This window comes from Uranotaenia lowii, chromosome 3, assembly GCF_029784155.1.
Source record: "Uranotaenia lowii strain MFRU-FL chromosome 3, ASM2978415v1, whole genome shotgun sequence".
In the NCBI taxonomy this organism is placed as follows: Eukaryota; Metazoa; Arthropoda; class Insecta; order Diptera; family Culicidae; genus Uranotaenia; species Uranotaenia lowii.
In genome coordinates this window covers 59,003,202-59,023,435 of record NC_073693.1, presented here as the reverse complement: position 1 = coordinate 59,023,435, position 20,234 = coordinate 59,003,202, and the positions used below count along the sequence as shown (strand labels likewise).

Genomic DNA, 20,234 nt, shown 5'->3' with positions numbered 1-20,234 from the left:
GGTTGAAAATTATCGACTAAAAACATGAGGGGTATTAATATGGAAGAAATAGAAAGCATTGAAATAATCGCTTAAGTTTTTTTTTATTAATTCCTCAATAGAATATTCGACCGAATATTCGTTTGGCCGAATAGTTAAAAAGGTTAATATTCGGTATTCGGCCGTTCGCTGAATACCACTATTCGGTACATCTCTAGTTTATATGGAGTGGTCCTGCATATCCAAGCAACCATGAGCACCAATAACTTGTCAAAATTCAAATCAATAACAGCTTTAGAGCAAATCACTGGTGTTGGGACCCAGAAATTCGTGGCGGCGAAGCCTAGCCGCTGAAATCCGAACTGTCGACGAGAATCTTGACTGGGACCAGGTGAAGACGCTGGCTCCGGATCGTCAACAGTGGAGGTCTTTTACCACGGCCCTATGCACCGGAGGATCGGCGCGGGATCATTAAGTAAGTAAGTAGTACTGGTGTTGGGAAAAAGTGCACTCTTACAGCACTGTTTCTATTTCAGCCGTATGTGATAGAAATATTGCTATTTTTGCAACATAGCATGCGAAACTACAACACGTGTTATTAAGAAACTTGAAGGCCACAGATCTTGAATATGTTTTTGCATGGCAAAATTCTCAAAATGTGCAAAAAGTGACAAAATTTCTGTCACTTTTTTCCAACACCAGTGAACTTGCTCTTAGAGCTTTTCTGCTTTCCCTTAGCTCAGTGAGCCAGTTTTGGCGAAACTAACTGCTATTTTAGGTTACTTGGATAATTTTGCCCCAGAGTTCGAGTCTTTATGCCAGTGATGGAAAAGCAATCATATCATCTTTGAAGAAAGTCCATTTTAGCACATTTTCGGCACATAGTTAGGGCATCTGTATTCCTGGTCTATTCTTGGGTCTAATTTATACAAGAATTGAACCAAAGAAATAAGATCCGATCCAATGAAAAAACTGGCAACTGCACTCGTGTTCCATTAACTGTCAAACGGTTTAGAAATGCGTCAAATTGGATCCAAATCTCATCAGTTTTGGATCAATCCTTATACCAGCTCTAAAAAAAGTTGAGTTGAAACTGGTATAATGAATCACCAATGCGGTTGCTCGGGTTGAAATTTGGGTCTAAACCGGCTGTTTGGACCACGGATACAGGTGCTCTTAGCCCCGATCGGCATTGAAATTTTGCAAACTCTTCTTTGGGTGTAAATAAAAAGTTGCCAAAATAATTTATGATATTTTTTGTTGTAAATTTTCAATTTTCCCATAAAAAATCTCATAAAAATACAAAGACTCTGCGAGTTGAAAAATAAGAGACCACTCTACTATCCAATGATTCCTAAATGCGAATGCAATAGACAATTATGCCAGGGGAATTTTGGAGAATAAGGTTGGCAATAATGTGAAATTTCAATAGCGTGTATAGGCCCTTTTCAAGCCAAACCCTCTCTCAGACAACATACGATCACATAATTTGGCGATAGAAGGCGATCCTAAATTTAAAAACAAACATAGTGTTTCACATTGTTTAAAATTTTTATTTACCCTATACGTTGTAATGATAATAAACTTCTTTCAACTTAAAGACTTCCCTTATTTCTGTACGATGTTTCCACCGAGGTCGTATTGTTGTGTTTTTTTTACACAGGTGAGAGATATTTCGGAAAATAGTTTGTATAAATTGATTTAAAGTTAGTTCTAAGAATATTTTCTTTAACGCACCCTAACGAATCCACGATGTTGAGAAGAATAGTTCGTTTATGTTTTAATTTTTATCATTACGCAACTATAACACTTCAAATGCTTTCTAAGAAAAAATTAAATTATGTACTGTAGTTAATATTTTCGTGAATCAAAACTACTGTGATACCTTGAAGAATATTTCATCTAAAAAGACTGTCAAGAAAAGGCGCCATCTGCTCCCTTTCAAAATCATACAATCAGCAACCATGCTGCAGTAGACTGAATCGATTCGGAGTCATTTTTGAATTTCTCAAACCCTGAGGTCTAAAATGATTTTTTTTGGTTCAAAACTCATCCATGATTTGAACTAAAAAATCAACATCATTTTTGTGTCTTCTGCGGAACCAAGCCTGCCAATGGTTTTTGTGCCAATCTATAAGTTCTTCAAGCAAAATTTCCGCTGAGCGACTTTGACGAAGACCATAACTATGTATCTCATTGGACAATGAAGTTATTTGGTGTTTTACAGGGGTATGTCTTTTGATATTGCAAAACAATAAATTCAATAGAAATCACTGCTGAATGAGCAAAGTATTGCTTGCAAAGGAATCATGCAATACCTCGCCAGGCACCCAGCAGTGATTTCAATTAAATTTATTGTTTTTTAATGCCAAAAGACATTACCCTAATTCATTACCTAATAACTATTTTGTCTAATAAGATACGAAGTTATGGTCTTCAACGAAGTCGTTCGGCGGAAGATTTCCTTTCAAAGAATTTATAAATTGGCACAAAAACAATTAACAGACTCAGTTCCACAGAAGAAACAAAAATGATATTGATTTTTCAGTACAAAATATTAAACTTTTCCATATATACCTAAAAGTTCAAATTTACTCGTGTAAACGTTATTCAAAAATTCAGAAAAACATAATGGATGAGTTTCGAACGAAAACAAAGCTGAAACGAAAACAAACAAGACCTCAGGGTTTGAGAAAAATGACTCCAAATCGAATCAGTCTAATGCTGCAGTGTTACCCCAAGATTGCCATTAACAAAACATCTCGTGATTAAATCTAATGTTTGAGTTCGTCTTGGTACATCTTCGAACCTGAAAAAGTGATAACATTTTCAAAGGTGATTAGTATTAGAAAAACATGAGATATCAAAGAAAGAAAGAACATAAGCAAGGTTGCCGAAAAAAATTCTGTGTTTTTGAGAAAAAAAAAAATCTTAAATTCTGTGATTTGAACCAAACATTCTGTGATGGTTTTCTGTGATGTCTTTTCCTTTTATTTTATTGAAAATTCTTGATGAATTTGGTGTTTTTTACATTTAAGTTGGGTAAAATCAATCGAAATTACCAATCTTATTATACTTTTTGAATTCAAAGTAAAAAAAAACAAAAAAGGCCAAAAAAATCATCATTTTGAAAATCTATTCAAGATCCAAAAATTCTGTGAAATCTGTGAATTTTTCAGAATTTTGTGTTCTGTGACACAGATTCTGTGAGGAAAATTTGCTCAAAACTCTGTGAAATTACAGATTTTTCTGTGATCTCGGCAACCTTGAACATAAGCCGTAAATATCATAAATTTCTCGATTTCGATTTCACCGGCAGGTCCTGCCGGTTTTCAAAGCCATGTTTTTAACATAAAATTCTTGTGGAGAAACAAATAAAAAATCTTTTTTTTTTAATTTTGCTAAAATTACCAATTCTGAACAATTCAAAGGACAACTTGGACGACAGGAGGAAGAAATACCTGAGCCATCAAATTTTCCCGGGTCCAAGGTCCAAGGGTGCCATCTCTTTTTGTAACCCAAGATTTTTGTTTTATTGCCGTACAATTTGCGCCGAAAGTTTAGTCTATACGTTTTCTATACGGAATATTTTTAGATTTTTTTTTACATAGGAATCGATTTGAGTAAAGGGCGGATGTGTCAACTTCGCTGTTTCGAGAAAATCGGGTTTGAAGTTTGACAGCTGCATAAGCTCCCGGCAACAATATTATTTTGTTTTTGCAATAACTCAAATAAAAATCATACATCTGACATGTAAGTACATTCAAAATGTAGGTCTTCAAACGTACTTTTTTAAGAAGTTGATAACATTTGTCTGTTTACATTTGGTACATACGCTCTTTTGAAAAATTTATACCGAATATGTTTTTAAACACAATAATGTACTTTTGTTCAAAATTGTTTTTAATCGTTTCTAACGAGCGTATTACAAAAAACTATATTTTTTGGTAGATAACTTTTGAATAAATGGATGAAAATTGATGTTACCTAGTAATGTAATGTTTACATGTTTATTTTTATTTTTGGGGTCTTGTTTTGAAGTGGTTTTTGAGGTAGCATCCTATGAAAACGTTCATCGGTTTCAATTTTTGGGCACCTAGTGCGCCATCTATAATGCTTACTGTGAACCACCCTTTTTCCAAATCAAGGGTTTTTTTTAATACGTTTTCTGTTTTCTGAAGCTTGACCTTCAAAATTACTCAAAATTTTTTAATTTAGTCTAAGTTAAAAAAAAATCAACAGATTGTCCTCCTTCGGCACAAGAACAACATAGGTACATATTTGAATTCCAATCATTCTACCATAGTATTCTCTTCATGGCACGATTTCAGATCTAACCAAAACAGAATCAACTTTGTGGGACCTATGAAAGTGCTTTGCTGTGGAAACGATTGCACTTGGTGGCAGTCTTCTTTGTATATTTATTCATGCATTCGTTATGTAACACTGACTGATTTACAGCTTCCACAGATCGACAGCCTTCTCAAGCGCTAGACATTAAATTTTTCATTTTTTTTCCTTGTTTTTCTCCAAAACATCCAAGCGAGATCTGTCAACAACAATTTTCTGGCTGGAAACCTGCCATTGTCCACTAAAGAGTTCAGTTGGTTGTTTACAACCAATTTTTCAAAATATCTCCTCGCTACTGGTCCAATTTTTTTGCGCACGATTTGACCGCCGTATTTTATATTTTACCGGTAGGCAGCTTTTTTACCTTGTGGAGTTGAATTCAGGCCTGTTTTTTACTCAGCTAGACAAACCAGTCAAAATTTTTTATCACTTCCCCAATTGAAATTTTTTTTTTTTTACGCTTGATAATTTTCTTACCCCCATGGAATCATTCATCCTCTCATTTATTGAATTTTTAGCTCACTGTTAGATACTCTAAGGCTTCTTGACCGATTTACCTTATAAACTTCGGTCGAATAGTAGATTATCAGCTGTCCTTTGGTCTCCCACTGAGATTTTCCTAGATTTTTCTCGACCCTGCCCTAAAATTTGTCACTGGGCTTCTGTTTTATTTTTGTAATTCTCAATTCAAAACGGCTCGTACGTTCAGGTTTTAAGGATTCGAATTCGTTTTTTTGTTTTTAAAATTGTTTGCTAGTATAACACTTTAAGTTGCACCAATTTCTGTCAGCAATAGCAAAACGATGGAGTACCGCGTCTAAGAAACAATGATTGGACATGAGACGGGAAAATATACGAATAAATTCTCGACTCAGAATGAGCTTCTGTATTAGGACGCAATCTTCAAAACCACTCGAAAGAACGTCACCAATGCATGTAAACATTACATTACTAGGAAGCTTCACTGAAAATTTTATCGATTTCCATTCATGCATTCAAAAGTTATCCACAAAACAAAGTGTTGCATTTTTTTCGAATACACGCCTTATCTTTCATAGTTTTCAATGTAACCTTAATCTTAATCTGTAAATACTTTGTGTTTTAAATAAAATGTCGGGAAAATAAGGGGAGAAGCTAAGAACTCCCGACGCAAACCGGTACGATAAAAACTAGAGCTCAACCATAAAGTGTCGGTACTTGAGCATTGAATATTTTGTGGAACTGCTTAAATTGAATAGTTTCGAGCAGGCTTTCGAAAAGTACTGCCGAACGACAGTATTCTTGCGAACGTCGAGCATACACCCCGATGAAAGCTTTCCGAATATTTCTTCCCCGACAGTTTTAAAAGGAGCGTTCGTGCGATGTACAACGATGGCTTGTTTCACTTCATGCGAAAGTTTTTTCGTGGGTATGAAAGCTTTTTAAGCTCCGTGACAGTTTTGAGAATATCTTCGTGACAGTTTTCAATGCGTTGAATTTTTCATGACAGTATTGCTTATTTCGTCCGACTGTAGCCGAGATTCGTTTTGGATAGTCATCTACGCTCGGACTGAGTTAATTTCGAATTAACGAACGTATGAGCTTTCCTTCTGCTTGAGCGTAAGCTAGCTACTGCGGCTGGCTATCCTTACGTTATTAGTTGGTCGACGCGCATTGATGCGTGTTGTTTTCAAGATTTCAGATTGAAATATGAGATTTCAGATTTCAGATACAAATTCAGATTTCTGATTCCTATTTCAGGTCAAGATTTCAGATTTTAGATTCAAATTTGGATTTCAGAATCAGGTTAAGGCATTAAGTTTCAAATTCAAATTTCAAATTCAGATTTCAGACTCAGATTTCAGATTGAGATTTCAGATTTAGATTTAGGGATCATATTCGATCATATTCAGACTTCAGATTCAGATTTCAGATTCAGATTTCAGATTCAGATTTCAGATTCAGATTTCACATTCAGATTTCAGATTCAGATTCAGATTTCAGATTCAGATTTCAGATTCGGATTTCAGATTCAGATTTCAGATTCAGATTTCAGATTCAGATTTCAGATTCAGATTTCAGATTCAGATTTCAGATTCAGTTCAGATTTCAGATTCAGATTTCAGATTCAGATTTCAGATTCAGATTTCAGATTCAGATTTCAGATTCAGATTTCAGATTCAGATTTCAGATTCAGATTTCAGATTCAGATTTCAGATTCAGATTTCAGATTCAGATTTCAGATTCAGATTTCAGATTCAGATTTCAGATTCAGATTTCAGATTCAGATTTCAGATTCAGATTTCAGATTCAGATTTCAGATTCAGATTTCAGATTCAGATTTCAGATTCAGATTTCAGATTCAGATTTCAGATTTCAGATTCAGATTTCAGATTCAGATTTCAGATTCAGATTTCAGATTCAGATTTAGATTTCAGATTTAGATTTCAAATTGAGATTTTAGATTCAAATTTTAGAAGCAGAATTCAGATTCCGATTTCAGATTTCAGATTCAGATTTTAGATTTTAGATTCTTATTTCAGATTTTTTTTTTAACCCATTTTCGTTATGAATTTATTTCTATTTATTTTGATAAAACTTCAATCTGCGATGCTATAATTTTCCCTGCGAGAAAATTTTAATCAAAAGTTGATTTTCGTGTTTTGCATACCAAGGAGTCAAAAAATCATCGCCTTATGAGCTGAGTAAGAAATATCTTATTTTGAATTAATAAATGAAAGTACATTATACACTTGTTATGAGATTCAAGCTAACATAGGATAGAAATTCATTAGATATATTTGAGCAATTATTGAAGAAAGACTGTGCCATGTTCTAAATAGATAAATTTGAGCATATTGAAAAATGTCTGTACCATGTTCCAAAAAATGTGAGCTATTTGTGGGCATAAATTACTGGTGTGATTCAAAAATTTAACTGCTTATTCTTGATCGAAATCGTATGTAGATCGAAACCTATCCTCGACTTGACTTTTAAAGACTTCAGAATGAAATCTTTTGGAGAAGCGTAACAGTTATATCGACGAATATTGAATACAATTTTTGATATTAAGGAATGTAGTGTTCATAAGCAAATAAAATAAATTACCATTACATACTAGTATTCACACTAAAATTTACCTCTCTGTTATGTGAAAAAATAATAAAAATAATCCATGTTTTGCGTTGGTACCATCTCTAGTGTTAAACTTTTATAAATTCAATCGATTTACAAAAAATGTTTTGTTCGTTCTTCATATATTCTCGAAAGTTAATATTTCCATCCAACCAAAAAAAAAATAAATAAATATGAAGATAAAATTCTGACAATCTGAAATTTACACCAGCTTGTTATCTGACCTGATACCTGATAGAAGTGTATCAATAAATTTAGAATAAAATTTTTTAAAAGGTTCTCTTTAAAAAAACAATTGAATCCCACAATTTGATACGTTACGTATATTATTGGAAAAATAATTGAAAAAAAACAGTGTACATGTATGTTTTCAATTGGAACTTTATGGAAAGATCAAAAATTTAATTTCTTTTATCCTTTAAAATCCAATTCCGCCTTAAGACGTGGTTTATTAAATTCAGCATAAAACCAAAACCAACCATTAATTTAATTTCTTTTTGCGCAGAATATTTCAAATCATGTTAATTTAACAATCCATACTAATTGCGATTATTAGACAAGCAATGGTCAAAAACTACAGCTAAGTGGAATTCACATCATGAAAAACTGGAAATGAACCTATTTTCCGAAAATACATAATTTTGAAAGCGTCAGAAATCTCTGGCCAGATTCATATTTAAGATTGAGATTTCAGATTCAGATTTCACATCGAGATCCCAGGTTCAAATTTTATGTCCAGGATTCAGATTCAGATTTCGGAGTAGGATTTTATATTCAGATTCAGATTCAAATTCTGCTTTCAGATTTCTTATTTTAGGTATCAGGTTTAGATTTAAATTTCAGATTGAGATTCAATACAGATTTAAGTTCAAATTAGGATTTCACTTTGAGATTTTCACCCTTAAATGATTAGGTACCTAATTTTTTTTTTTAATACTTATACAAATTTTAGAGAACAATGATAACGATCAAGTCTCTTTTCAAATCGCACAAAAATAGGTTCTATTTAAACCCACATTTCCCGCGAGTTTAATATTTCTAAGGCTATGATTCTTAGATAAAAAAGTTAAAGTAGTAAATTTTACGATTGGTTAAGACAATAACGATTTTCGCCTAACCTTCACCGGCACCACACATTGCGTTACGCCTAGTTGTATGCGGCTACTCAGTTCGAATAGATGGTTCGTTCGATCTATTCGAAGCGAGCAGCAGCATACGACCGGGCATGGGTACGGTATAAGTATGACAGTCATCCGTGACAGTCATGCCCAAAACTGTCACGCCCTACAGCCGACAGTTAAGATGAAATTATTTTAGAAACAGGAGGCATGAAGGAATAAAAACCGAACTGTCGGTTCGGTACGCTACAGCTTTAAGCACAACATTTTCGGCAGCGCAAGCTTTGAGCCGATTGTTCAGATACAGTCTTCGTTCCCGAACGTGTGTGATGATGCCGAAGCTTTTTGATTCGATACCGACTGTACAGCAGCGAACCGAGCGGTTAAAGGAAACCGAGACAGTTTGTTCGGCGAAGAAAAAACTGTCGTCGCAATGCAGTACTTTTCGGAAGCCTGGTTTCGAGATTTGACTGTGATACAGATTTCGTTTCGACCTGAGTAAAATTAAGGTTTTGTACAGATGTTGATTGTTGAGTGTAATATAAATTGTTTATAGGATAAACAATTTTGGGAGACAACGACACTTAAAAACTTAAAATATAGACTTATTTTTGTTGTGAATTAAAGTTTATCACCGGTACTTTTTATACGGTTTTTTCTTATTGAGTTTTTTTCGGTGAGTGAAACAACTTTTTTAAATTTACGTAACGTTTCGGGTTACTTTTCTTCACCCATCATCAGACGTAAAAAATAAAGCAGCACAATTTTATTCTGTTCGGCTGCTTGTCAGTTTGTTTACTCACCGACAAGCAGCCGAACAGAATAAACTTGTGCTGCTTTATTTTTTACGTCTGATGATGGGTGAAGAAAAGTAACCCGAAACGTTGCGTAAATTCAAAAAAGTTGTTTCACTCACCGAAAAAACTCAATAAGAAAAAACCGCATTATTTTTGTTGTGTTGGAATGATAATGTATATTTGTTATAGACTCAAGTGAATTATAGAGATTTTTGTCCAAGGTATATGGCTGACATTCTTTGGAGTTTAGTAACGCCTGTAGAAAAATAAATAAGTATCTCTGTCATGGATTAATTCGAAAATTTCTCAACTTTGTGTCTTTCTGTAAGAGTTTTTTGGATTGGATATTTTTCTGTGATTTTGTCTCATAAAACATGTTTTAGTACTGACTGCTAGTATCAGCATTTGTTCATGTCTTGTCTGGTGTCTTCCTTGTATTAAATATATAATCGTTGAATAAAGTTTTTTTTAAATTTAAAATTAACATGTATGTATATATTTATTATAAGAAAAAAAAAGCCAAAATGTTTCGTCATCAGACTCTGCTAAGTTTGCTTCACTAGTGATATTGTTTGGATTATTCTTGTTTGAAAGTGTGTGAAATTTGGAAAATACTATTTTTAGCAGTGTCATTTTGAGCGAATAATTGAAATTTATTTTAATATTCAAAAAGATCAAGCATATTTTCTAAAACTTGGGTAAAAATAGTGTCGATTGAATTAAGGTAATTGTACCAACGGGAAAGCACTTACTTGCATTTTTGCTACTATTTAGTTCCAATAAACATGCCGATAGAATGTTTCCCTAGAAGCCTAAATTCAACACGACAAACATGCTGATCTAATTTTTCACTAGAAAAATCTCAACTTGTGTTCTGGTTAAGCACATTTAACTCCGTTACTATAATCGATACTACAGATTACTCTACAGTCTATCATGCTCTATACTACGATTTACGTGAAGACATTGACTATTGTGCAAAGGTAGAATAGTAAAATAAAATAATAAGAGGTATTTGACTAAAACTGCAAAAATAAAATTGAAAAAAAAGGATAGTAATTTGCCCAAGATTGGTAACGTTGTCAGCAAGAGAATGTACATACTGGAAATAATTAATTGATGTATAAATTGTTCTTAAAATTGAAGTTCTGAAAATTTTGTCTTGCTGATAACAATTCCATCCAAATTTAAATTCAACAATGATGGAATTAATGAAGTTTTCAACAAACTATTCTACTAATTTAAAAAATAATCAGAAGTTACTATGAGCAAAATTTAAATTGAGAAAAAATCCGAAAAGATTAGAAAAAATAGCAAACACAAGTAGTTTAGAAAGGTTTGTAGTTTGAACAACCAACGATAATATGGAAAGAGAAAGAAGAGAATATAAGTGAAAAGAAGACATCAGAGACGTGACGTTTGCTTCTTTGAAGTTTCTAAATTTGTTGTCAGTTTTTATACAGAAATCATCACAGTCATCGTTAGTCATAGTTTCGTGTTTTCAGAACGAGCTTCAAATTCTTTTGAAACTTTCGAACCCATGTTTAGAAAATTATTTTGTTCGAGGAAAGTTTTTGCTTTTAACCGACGAAATTATAATCGATCATTGAAATGATAAGGTTTCAGTTTGAAAAACACTAAATAAGGCATATGGATTGGTGCATTGTTTTAATTACTACCAGAATTACTTATTAATACGTACGGATTGCTAATTTTATGTACAGAAAATGCCAAATAGTTCGAATCACCGGAAAAAAAATAAAAATCAAATCTACTACCAATTGTAATCACAGGGAAAATAAACTAAACCCAAACTAAAGTTTTGCTGCCAAAGTTGATCAAACACAAAAACATAACATTTTACGCATTGGTGGGAAAAGGGTTCTTTAGATAAAATAGCAGAAAATTTTTCATACTGTTGATTGCGCGGGTTTTTTGCATTTCGCGATATTTAGATGATTCACACAGGCATGGCTCGAGGATTTCGTAGACCAGAAGATTGGATTTTTGGAATAATGTTTGAGTTCTTTTTCACAGAGATATTGGTGATGGTGGGTAGAGATAGTTAGACACAACAGTATTCTAAGGACGCCAAACTATCCGCCCCTCGGCCGAGGATCGTCTCCGGCCGCGTTTTTTCGTAAGCTAGATTTTAATCTTTTCCTATAAGTTGTTCTGCGTGATCAGATGCTGGCCGCCAAATAGTGACAGTTAGGTTTGTTTTTCTGTTTTTGTTCTGTTCGCTTCGTGCGACCATTTAAATGGAACAATATTTGCGAATGATTGGTTTGAAATTTTCTGTTATTTTTGTGAGGGCAATCTCTCCGTTTTTTCTTGTATTTGACTTTATTTTTGCTTTGAGGTTGGCCGTGATTTTTTTTAGTTTCTGGCTGTAATTCACAAACGGAGAAAAGAGAAAAAAAGAAGATACATAATGAAGATGAGATGAACAATTTTGAGAAATAATACAATAATCCGTTGGTAGACAGTGAGTGCTTAAATTGTACGATTTAAATATATCTCCGAGGATTCCATCCTCGAATACAATATTTAATGTTTTTTACCGTTTACTATTTATTATAAGGGTTTTTTTAGAATTGATTTGTTTCCTTCTTTCATTGGTATCGTAAAAAGCTTAGAAAATTTAATTTCTCTGTTTCTGAGATATTAAAATATTGTGTCCCATTATTCAGTAACCCTTTACTTACATATTTGTATTTTAACTTAAAAAGTTTTGTACTTTTATCTAAAAATAGATTTGGCATTTGAACATCTTATATATTAAAATATTTGGAAAACTTTGTGTAAATGATAAGCTCAGATAAAAGATTGATCTTTTTTTCAACAAAAACTTTTTAACATTCTCATGTTGTCCGCGACTTTACATGAAGTAATAATCATAACTCAACTTTTTTTGGCTGCAAAGAAACAGACATTTCTAGAATCTATGTTATATCTATTATTTGAAATGTTACAACACGAATCAATGGAACTTATTCTGTGAGTCACGTGACGTTACCGACGAAACTTCACTACTCCACTCATATTAATGAGGACAAATTGAGAAAATGTGCAATTAACATAAGAAAAATCCCATATTAAAAGCAGGGGCATAATGAGCTCCAAACGGGGCAAAATGAGCATTTATGGTTTCTACGAAAGTTAACATTTGTGAAAAAAAATGCGTTATGCATATGTATCAGTTATCTCTCTGTGACATTGAAAATTAAATTTAATTTTGAAAACTTCCGATTTTAGATTAAATTACAGGCTAGAAGCGAAATGGGCACCTCTAGGTGGGTTAAAATAAGTGTCTTGGGATGCATAATATCATTGCACCGGTTGGCCTGACATTTTGTTTATTTTGAAGGTGCTTGTGTGTGAAACACTTTTGTACATTTGTCGTTATTCTATATACCTTGCAAACTTCAGATTATGTGGGTTTTATGTTTGTATGTTTATATTCCTTAAGTTGATGCTCAGTTTGCCCGCACTTTGATTGGTTTTCAGTTTTGATAATCAATTTTAAACGGAATCTTTTAACGAGATCTATCTACTTTTTCACTTCGCAACTGATTAGAAATTATTCTTATTTCGTGTCCACTTTAGGATGCCCATTTTGCCCCTACTCTTCCATTTGCCCCACGGCCACATCTATTAATGTCCACTTTAGGATGTCCATTTTGCCCCTACTACTCCTAGATGAAATTCGTATCATTTTTTTGTGAATCAAGTATTCTGAGAAAAATCTGTTTTCTGTGGGTTTAGAACCTCATCGTCGTACACTTTCCTATCCGGAGATAAATAGCAAGTCCTAAACAATCGTCTGTAGCTTAGGAGAAAAAAGCGTCTCGGGTCTATCTTTCGAAGGATAGGAAAATAAAAAATAAAGAGTTTCGAGAAGAAAATGAAAATAACAATAAGCAACACATCGTACAGTTCATACAACAATGTTTCATGTATATTTGTTCGTTTTATAGTCGTTAGACAGCGAATTTGTTGAGACAACATTTAATGTGTATTTTTGATCAGGAAATATGCATCGCGTTCAGAAAGTAGGCAGAGAGCAATACTCCCAGAGAAATCATAAGTAACCAGAAAGACGAATAAATATTCCAGTCAAATTATACAGAAAGAGATAGGTAGTGGAAAAAAACCTAAGCCAGCGAAGGATTACAACGGAATGCTAAACTCATCAAAACTTATGTTTGAAGATTGCAGAAAATTCGCAAACCTGCTTGGGACTCGAAGCATTCTGATTTTTTTAACCGGATGGTTCAATATCAGAAAAATCGAATCTGGCACTGTCGGAATTTGTTTGTTGTTTCCGCACTCTGGCCAACCAGAGGAAAAGAAGGCTAGAAACGTCTTCGACAATTTTTCGCTGTGTTCCTCCGTTTTCAAAGAGTCAAATGCCGGCAAATTGTCACGCTTTATGAAGTTATTTGCGACTATGAAGAGAAGTGCTGTTTTTGTGCTATTTTGTCGATGATTTCAAATAATTTGTTTTTTCCTCGAAAGAACAACAAAAAACCATACGTTTTCGGTTGGATCGCGATTTGTAACGTCTTCCGGCTTAATAGATACTAGTTAAGGAGATGATTGGTTATCATATAAATATTTAGCTGTCTTTCTCTTGCTTTATTTTGATGTTTTTTATATTTATAGGTTTTTGTTTTGGTTTTGTTTCTACCGAATTCGAGATCAAGCCGTCTACTTGAAGTTTGCTATAAATGGAAAAGTACATGGAACACATTATTAGTAAACTTTTTTTTTTGTCTAGTGTTGAAGTGTTCAAGAAATGTCACTGGCTTGTCAACCGAGGCGTGTATGCACTCGCACTGCATTGCAACGCAGCTCCACATTTAGTTCAGCTGCAGACAAATATACTGTTTTGTGTTTTTGTAGATGTTAGCGTTAAAGAGTCCAATTTTGCGTTGGATTTGTAACTAACAGTTTTCAGTTATGGTGGGAATGATGAGTGTTTCAATTGGACATTGGTTGTAACATTAGACGGATGTACTTGGTTTAGTTGAATGTTTATAATTCATAGTGCTTGCAAAAACAGTTAATAATGTCAAAAATCAAAAGTTCTTACTTAGAGTTTACTTACCTACGATGATTGCAAGTATAACAAGGCCAATAACACCCATTATTATCATCATCTAAAATAAGAAAAATGCATTATTGTCACACACTTTCGAAATAAATTTTTGATAGAGCCTTAGCTCGAGTGAGAGGACTGCTTCAACTTACTTTCAGATTCTGTAGCCAGAATTTCCTCTTCAGCTTGCCGGCTTGCTGTTCGAACTGTGAGGCTCCCTGCTGCAGGGCATCGGCTCGGTCGTCCAGTTCCGATAGTTTCTGATCCCTCTCCAGCACCTTCTCGACGTTCGTTTTCATGATATCCACAACCTAGGCGGGAAAATTAGTTAGAGAAAATTCATGTTTTAGGACCTAGCTTAGCTCTTATTTTGTAGCTCTGACGCTTAAACGAAAATTCTCACCTCATCGACCTGTGCTTGCGTTTGCTGTAGCCGTTTCTGTGCCGCGATCTGCTGGGGAGTTCGGGGTCCTCCGACAATTCCATCCGCTCCGGGCTCACCCGCCGCTTCCGGTGCAAGTCCACCTGGAGCTGACCTGTTGGCGCGAGCGAGCGATGCAAGATGCAAGTTTTCCCGAGAGGAAGGGAACAGGGAGACAAAGAAAAAGCAAATATTTAGAATCATGTAAAAGTTTTCGGTTAATCAATCCTTTAAAAAATCATCCAATATTTTTTGGTAACGAAGGAACTGGTCATTATTGAAAATTTAGTTTCTATGAGAATTTTTTTAAATGAATAGGGCCTTTTAAAGTTTAAAAAAATTAAAGAGAACAGGCGAATACGAATAGTTTGAAATAGTCAACTTTTTTTTTCGTTTTAATGGTTTACATTAATAACGCTAAAGTTATTAAAAGGATTTTATTTCAATTTTGCTCTAGTGTACAGTTTATGTTCGACAATTATTCTTTCCTAAATAGATTTTTTATGTTCGGAGAATTCTATGACAACAATCATGAGATCGAATCTCGGTTATGGCATTCAAAACATTATTTGAGGTTGTAAGATGCTAGCCATCATCCTCTAAAGATTGTACGCTCGGTGTGAGGTAAATGGATCTTTCCAAGGAAACATGAAGTTTCGCCTGAGCGCCTATATTTATGTGTGTATGTTCGATACTTGACTAGCAAAAACTTTAATTCACCCATTTACCAAAATTTGAAAGAATTTTTGATTACTGTAATACCAGCATGTTGAAAGAAAAACAAAACATAGCATCTCAAGGCACAAAAAAGTGTAAACACCATGAAAACCTTCAGTCCACTTCTTATCTATGGAGCCACTACTTAAATTCACTTTTCTTCGATCAACATTTGAAAGAGTTCTTGATAGTTATTATAATGTGTCATGTGTGTAATTAAAAAACAGTTTAGCTCAAATCATCAAATAATGTAAACAGCATAAAATCTTCAGTTCAGTTCTTATCTATGGAGCCACTTCTAAATCGACTTCGCTTAGTTGTAATGATCTATTGGCCAAGTTCAAAGTTAATAAAAAAAGAAAATCTCAAAATTATCTATCTACTCTAAATGTCTAAAATAGGAAGTATTTATGAAATTAAAAGAAAAATATATTTTTATATTTGTTTGTATTGGAGTGACCTTGGAGAAAGGCTATTAGGGTTCGTTTATTTTACACGGGCGCGGAGGCAGTAGCAAACTTCATTAACAAACAAAATCGTCGTCCGGGACGGACGCTGCATATAAATTATATGCATCGTTCCGGTGACGATTTTTTTTTTGTTTATGAAGAAAAAGTGTGCCCCCGTGTCAGTGGAGAATAAACGAAAATGCTATTTGATCATCCGAACGATATAAAACGGTATGCCCTTAAATTTTGATTGTCAACGAAAAGTAAAAGCTTCTTATCAAGATGTTTATCAAATTAGTCTTATTTTGAAGCTAACGGACATAAGAATATGAATTTTTTCATGAAAATTTCGCATCATGTAATCGTTTGGTCCAACGATTTTCGATGATAACCTACTTCTTAGCTCGAACATGTTGCCATGAGCTCAAAATGCAAGGCAGAAGTCTCATTTGTTAGCAAGACTTGTTACACAGTTTTTCTGAAAAAAGTTGACTATGCCACACAAAGAGGCAGGCATTAAAACGCTGTTCGCTAATTAGTCCGCTACATTTTTGTTTGAATATTCATTGTTCAACTTAGTTTTGGGAGAACTTACGGCTAAAAAAACTTCATCACCTTGTGGAAAATAACATTTATATATCAGCATTCTTGCTTGAATAATTGCACCTAGTGGAGTTTGTATATCCGTTACTTCACTAGAAATCCCGTGAGCAAATAAATTTGTCAACAAAAAAGTAGCGGACTAATTAGCGATTAGCGATTTAGCGCCAGTCACTAGATAATGCATGTATCAGCATTCTTTTTTGACTGAGGTTCTCTATCCGCTTGTGCAAAAGTTTGGAGAAAAAAATAGTGAAAACGGTAATTATCTAACTAAAACGGAGCAGACAAATTAGCGATTAGTGTTTTTATGCCGGACACTGCTAGTAGGTTGTACTAGCGAACTCGCGCCACTTATTTTCGTCACCTACAAGTCAAACCCTTTCAGTAGAGGGGCCGCAATTTTTAATCGGAGCTAAACTAATTTTTACCGGTACTAACACTTGAAGCTTGTACTAACTCGCGACACTAATTTTCGTCAGTCGGGATGAATAAACCTACTTGGTTTAATATTCCTGAGAAAAAAGGAAAAAAAAAATTCGTCACCTGCAGGTCAAAACCTTTCACTTAACCAGTCACAAGTTGAAAATGGATATAAACTAATTTCACGCGGTACTAACATTAGTACACCCAAAATTCAGCCTCTATGCCAATCGCGTGTAATCAATTGCATATCGTCATTGGCATTTCCCGTTTCCTTCACTCCCTTTCCCTTTCCCGTTTCCTTCACAAGACAAAGGACTACCTTCAAAGAAGACTAAACGCCAGGAAGTCACCGTTGTGCGTTTTTTGTGGCAGAAAGCCAATGACAAATATTCCTCGTCCTGCATGAAGCTCAAGTAGTACACTGATTAAGATGTCGGATTGGCAAGACGATATAATTGGTGATGTGAGTTCGACTCGTCCTTACGGAACTGTGTTTTTTTTAATTTCTTGTTTCTGGGATGAATTATCCAATAGGAAGAAAACCCCATAAAATGTTTTCTTGTTTCGCTTGAAATTAGTGGTCATGCATAATTTCGGCTGGGAGCTCGAGGCTTTATGACAGTAGTGCTTTTTCAAACATATCATCTTTGGCACAGTGCACATTTCAGCGCAGTTTCGGCACAGAGATTTGCTAAAAAGGGAATTGAATTTTTGCAACTTCTTCTATAGGTGTAGCTTGTACAAGCGAGCTCGCGACACTTGTTTTCGTCACCTACAAATCAAACCCTTCCACTAGAGGGGTCGCGGTACTAACACTAGTTGCTTGTACTAGCGAGCTTTGGATGACTGCCAATGATGTCATTGAAGTATCTGAGAAATTTTAGGGGAAATGTCATGCGACTGTTACGAGTTTTAATTTAATTTGAATGACATTTTCAAGCCTGTCTGACAGTGAGGTCCACACCTCAGAGATGGACCCTTTCTGAAAATTGACACTTGGGTGGGAGGATCCATAGGCCTTCGCTTGAACATACGCCCATTTCAAAAAGTCGAGGGGGTGTAAATCCGGACTGCTCGGAGGCCAAAGATATGCTTCGGCTAAAATTTCATATTCTCCTCCAGCCAAGTTTGGGTCCGTTCCGAGCTATGCCATGGGCTCAAATGGGCTTGTTGGAAAATAACATTTTCGGGTTCACCGAAGTTTGTCCGAATCCACAGCAGCATCTGATTCTTCACAATGTCCATGTGTAGACTTCAGTATTAACTTTTACACCAGCTTTTATGAAAACAGGGTACATCTGCAATCCATTCTAAGGGACCGCTCCAAATACCATGACACTGATGGGATTCTTGGTAGTAAACTTGAATTTCACATTCCCTGGAACGTCCTTAGCATTCAGGGGTGAAATATACCTAGTTGTACGTGAGTTGGATACCGAATCAATTAAAAAAAGTTTCTCGTCTCAGAACACGACGGTCAGCTGCTTCTCCTTCAACGTAGGCGCTTCGAGCGTTCAAGTCGCAGAGCTTTAATTCGTTCTGTTATCAAATGACGTTTTGCTCTTGCCTCTGATGATGCATGTATCTAAGTCGTTTTTGACCAACCGTTACATTGAGGAATTCGAGATATTCGCTTCTTTAGCCTGCCTCCAGATTGATCTTACTGGATTCCGCTTCACTTTCGTCTTAACCGATATTACCACTTTTGTAGTGCGTGTTATAGAACGTGGCCTTGGCCCGGCTTAAAGCTTAGTTCTTTTAGAAATGGGACAGTTACGAATGCCTGTACCTAAAAAACCATTCGTTTGAACGAAATACTTTCTATGAAGAAAAAGAAGGTAATGTTATGATCTTTCATGAAAAATTTTTAAAAAAAATATTTACCGTTTTTTGTTAAAGAAATTTCTATTTTATTTTTGGTATCTCCCATTGGCCGGCGCACACTTTTTTCAGTCATGGTATTGATCAGTTTCTCCAACTTATACTTCGTAAAATCTATATTTTAGGTGGCTTCACCCTCCTTCTTCAATTTCTGATACTTTTTGATCCAATACTTCTCTGGAAACTGGAAACTGGAAGCATTTTAGTGGATACAGTTGTTTCGAAATGAACAAATTTGATTATTTTTGACCACATTTTTGAACGTTTTTTTTCGGTACCGGTTTTACAGCTTAAGAGCTTTGGAACTATCAAAAAATTGATGTTTGAGGTTGGATTTCAATGAGTCATCACTAGGCAACACTATCAGCTTTTCGGAGAAAATTGTTTTGGACATTTCAGCGATCTACCCTTAGTTTTTCGTTTATTGAAAATTAAAAATGCTGGTATGAGACTTTTTGGGCGGAAGCAAACTGGTCACTCTCTCCTTTGTGTACCTATATCTTGCCGATATACCGTATACAGCAATGTGTGTAGTGTATATATTGGAGATGTAACGATGTGTAAAATTCCAGATTCAGCCGTTTTGGTTTTTCAACTGCGGACTACGTGGAGTTTGTTCACCGACAAAGCTCTCAGTTTGAACAAATTTACCGATGTTTACAAACAAACTCACTGAACCTAACCGCGTTTTCCTCGCCAACTTACAAAGTCAGAGAACCTTGTATTCCAATAACCTTGGTATACAGCAGGATAGCTAGATTCCGTAGATATACTACTCCGTTGCTTGCATATGTATAAGTAGGCCAACCAAAAAATAGTTATAGAAATTCCACAGAAATTTATTGAATTTTTTTCAAATATTAGTTTTCTAGAAAACCTACTGATTTCAAAATTCTGCAAAAATATAAAAATGTTAACCAAAGTATTTACAATCCATTAAGCGCTTATGCGGCTGAAAAACATAATTTTTTCGTGGATTTTTTATTGAGTTAAAAAAATTGCTTTTTGCTGAATTCCTTATAACTGTTTTTTTTTTAATTTTGTAGGATCTAAAAAAAGTAGCATTATTACAAGTTGCAACAAGTCATTTTTAGCATATTTTTAAAACTACATTTGAAAAAAATTCCGAAATTTGAATATTTTGCAGAAATACTGCTGAATTTCCAATGAAAAACTGCTTCGTAGTCAGAATATTGAAAGCATTTCAACATAAATTTTATTAATTGTCACACATATTATTTCAAAGAATTAGAGTGTATACTTATTTGAACAATAAGA

At 34.5% G+C, this 20,234-nt stretch overlaps 1 protein-coding gene across 4 annotated transcripts in view; it reads right to left on the bottom strand.

Moving 5' to 3' along the window:
- LOC129757772 (vesicle-associated membrane protein 2) overlaps positions 1-20,234 on the bottom strand; it is a 50,336-nt gene that overhangs the window by 8,080 nt on the left and 22,022 nt on the right. For 2 of the 4 annotated variants that reach the window (XM_055755068.1, XM_055755069.1), the window contains 3 exons: positions 14,866-14,998; positions 14,615-14,773; positions 14,472-14,523 (listed from right to left, as the gene is read on the bottom strand). In XM_055755068.1, coding sequence (XP_055611043.1) covers positions 14,472-14,523; positions 14,615-14,773; positions 14,866-14,998 — 344 coding nt within the window. Of the gene's footprint in view, positions 1-11,274; positions 11,749-13,592; positions 14,086-14,471; positions 14,524-14,614; positions 14,774-14,865; positions 14,999-20,234 lie in introns of all 4 variants that reach the window. The other 2 variants (XR_008739802.1, XR_008739803.1) reach the window with 2 other exon arrangements.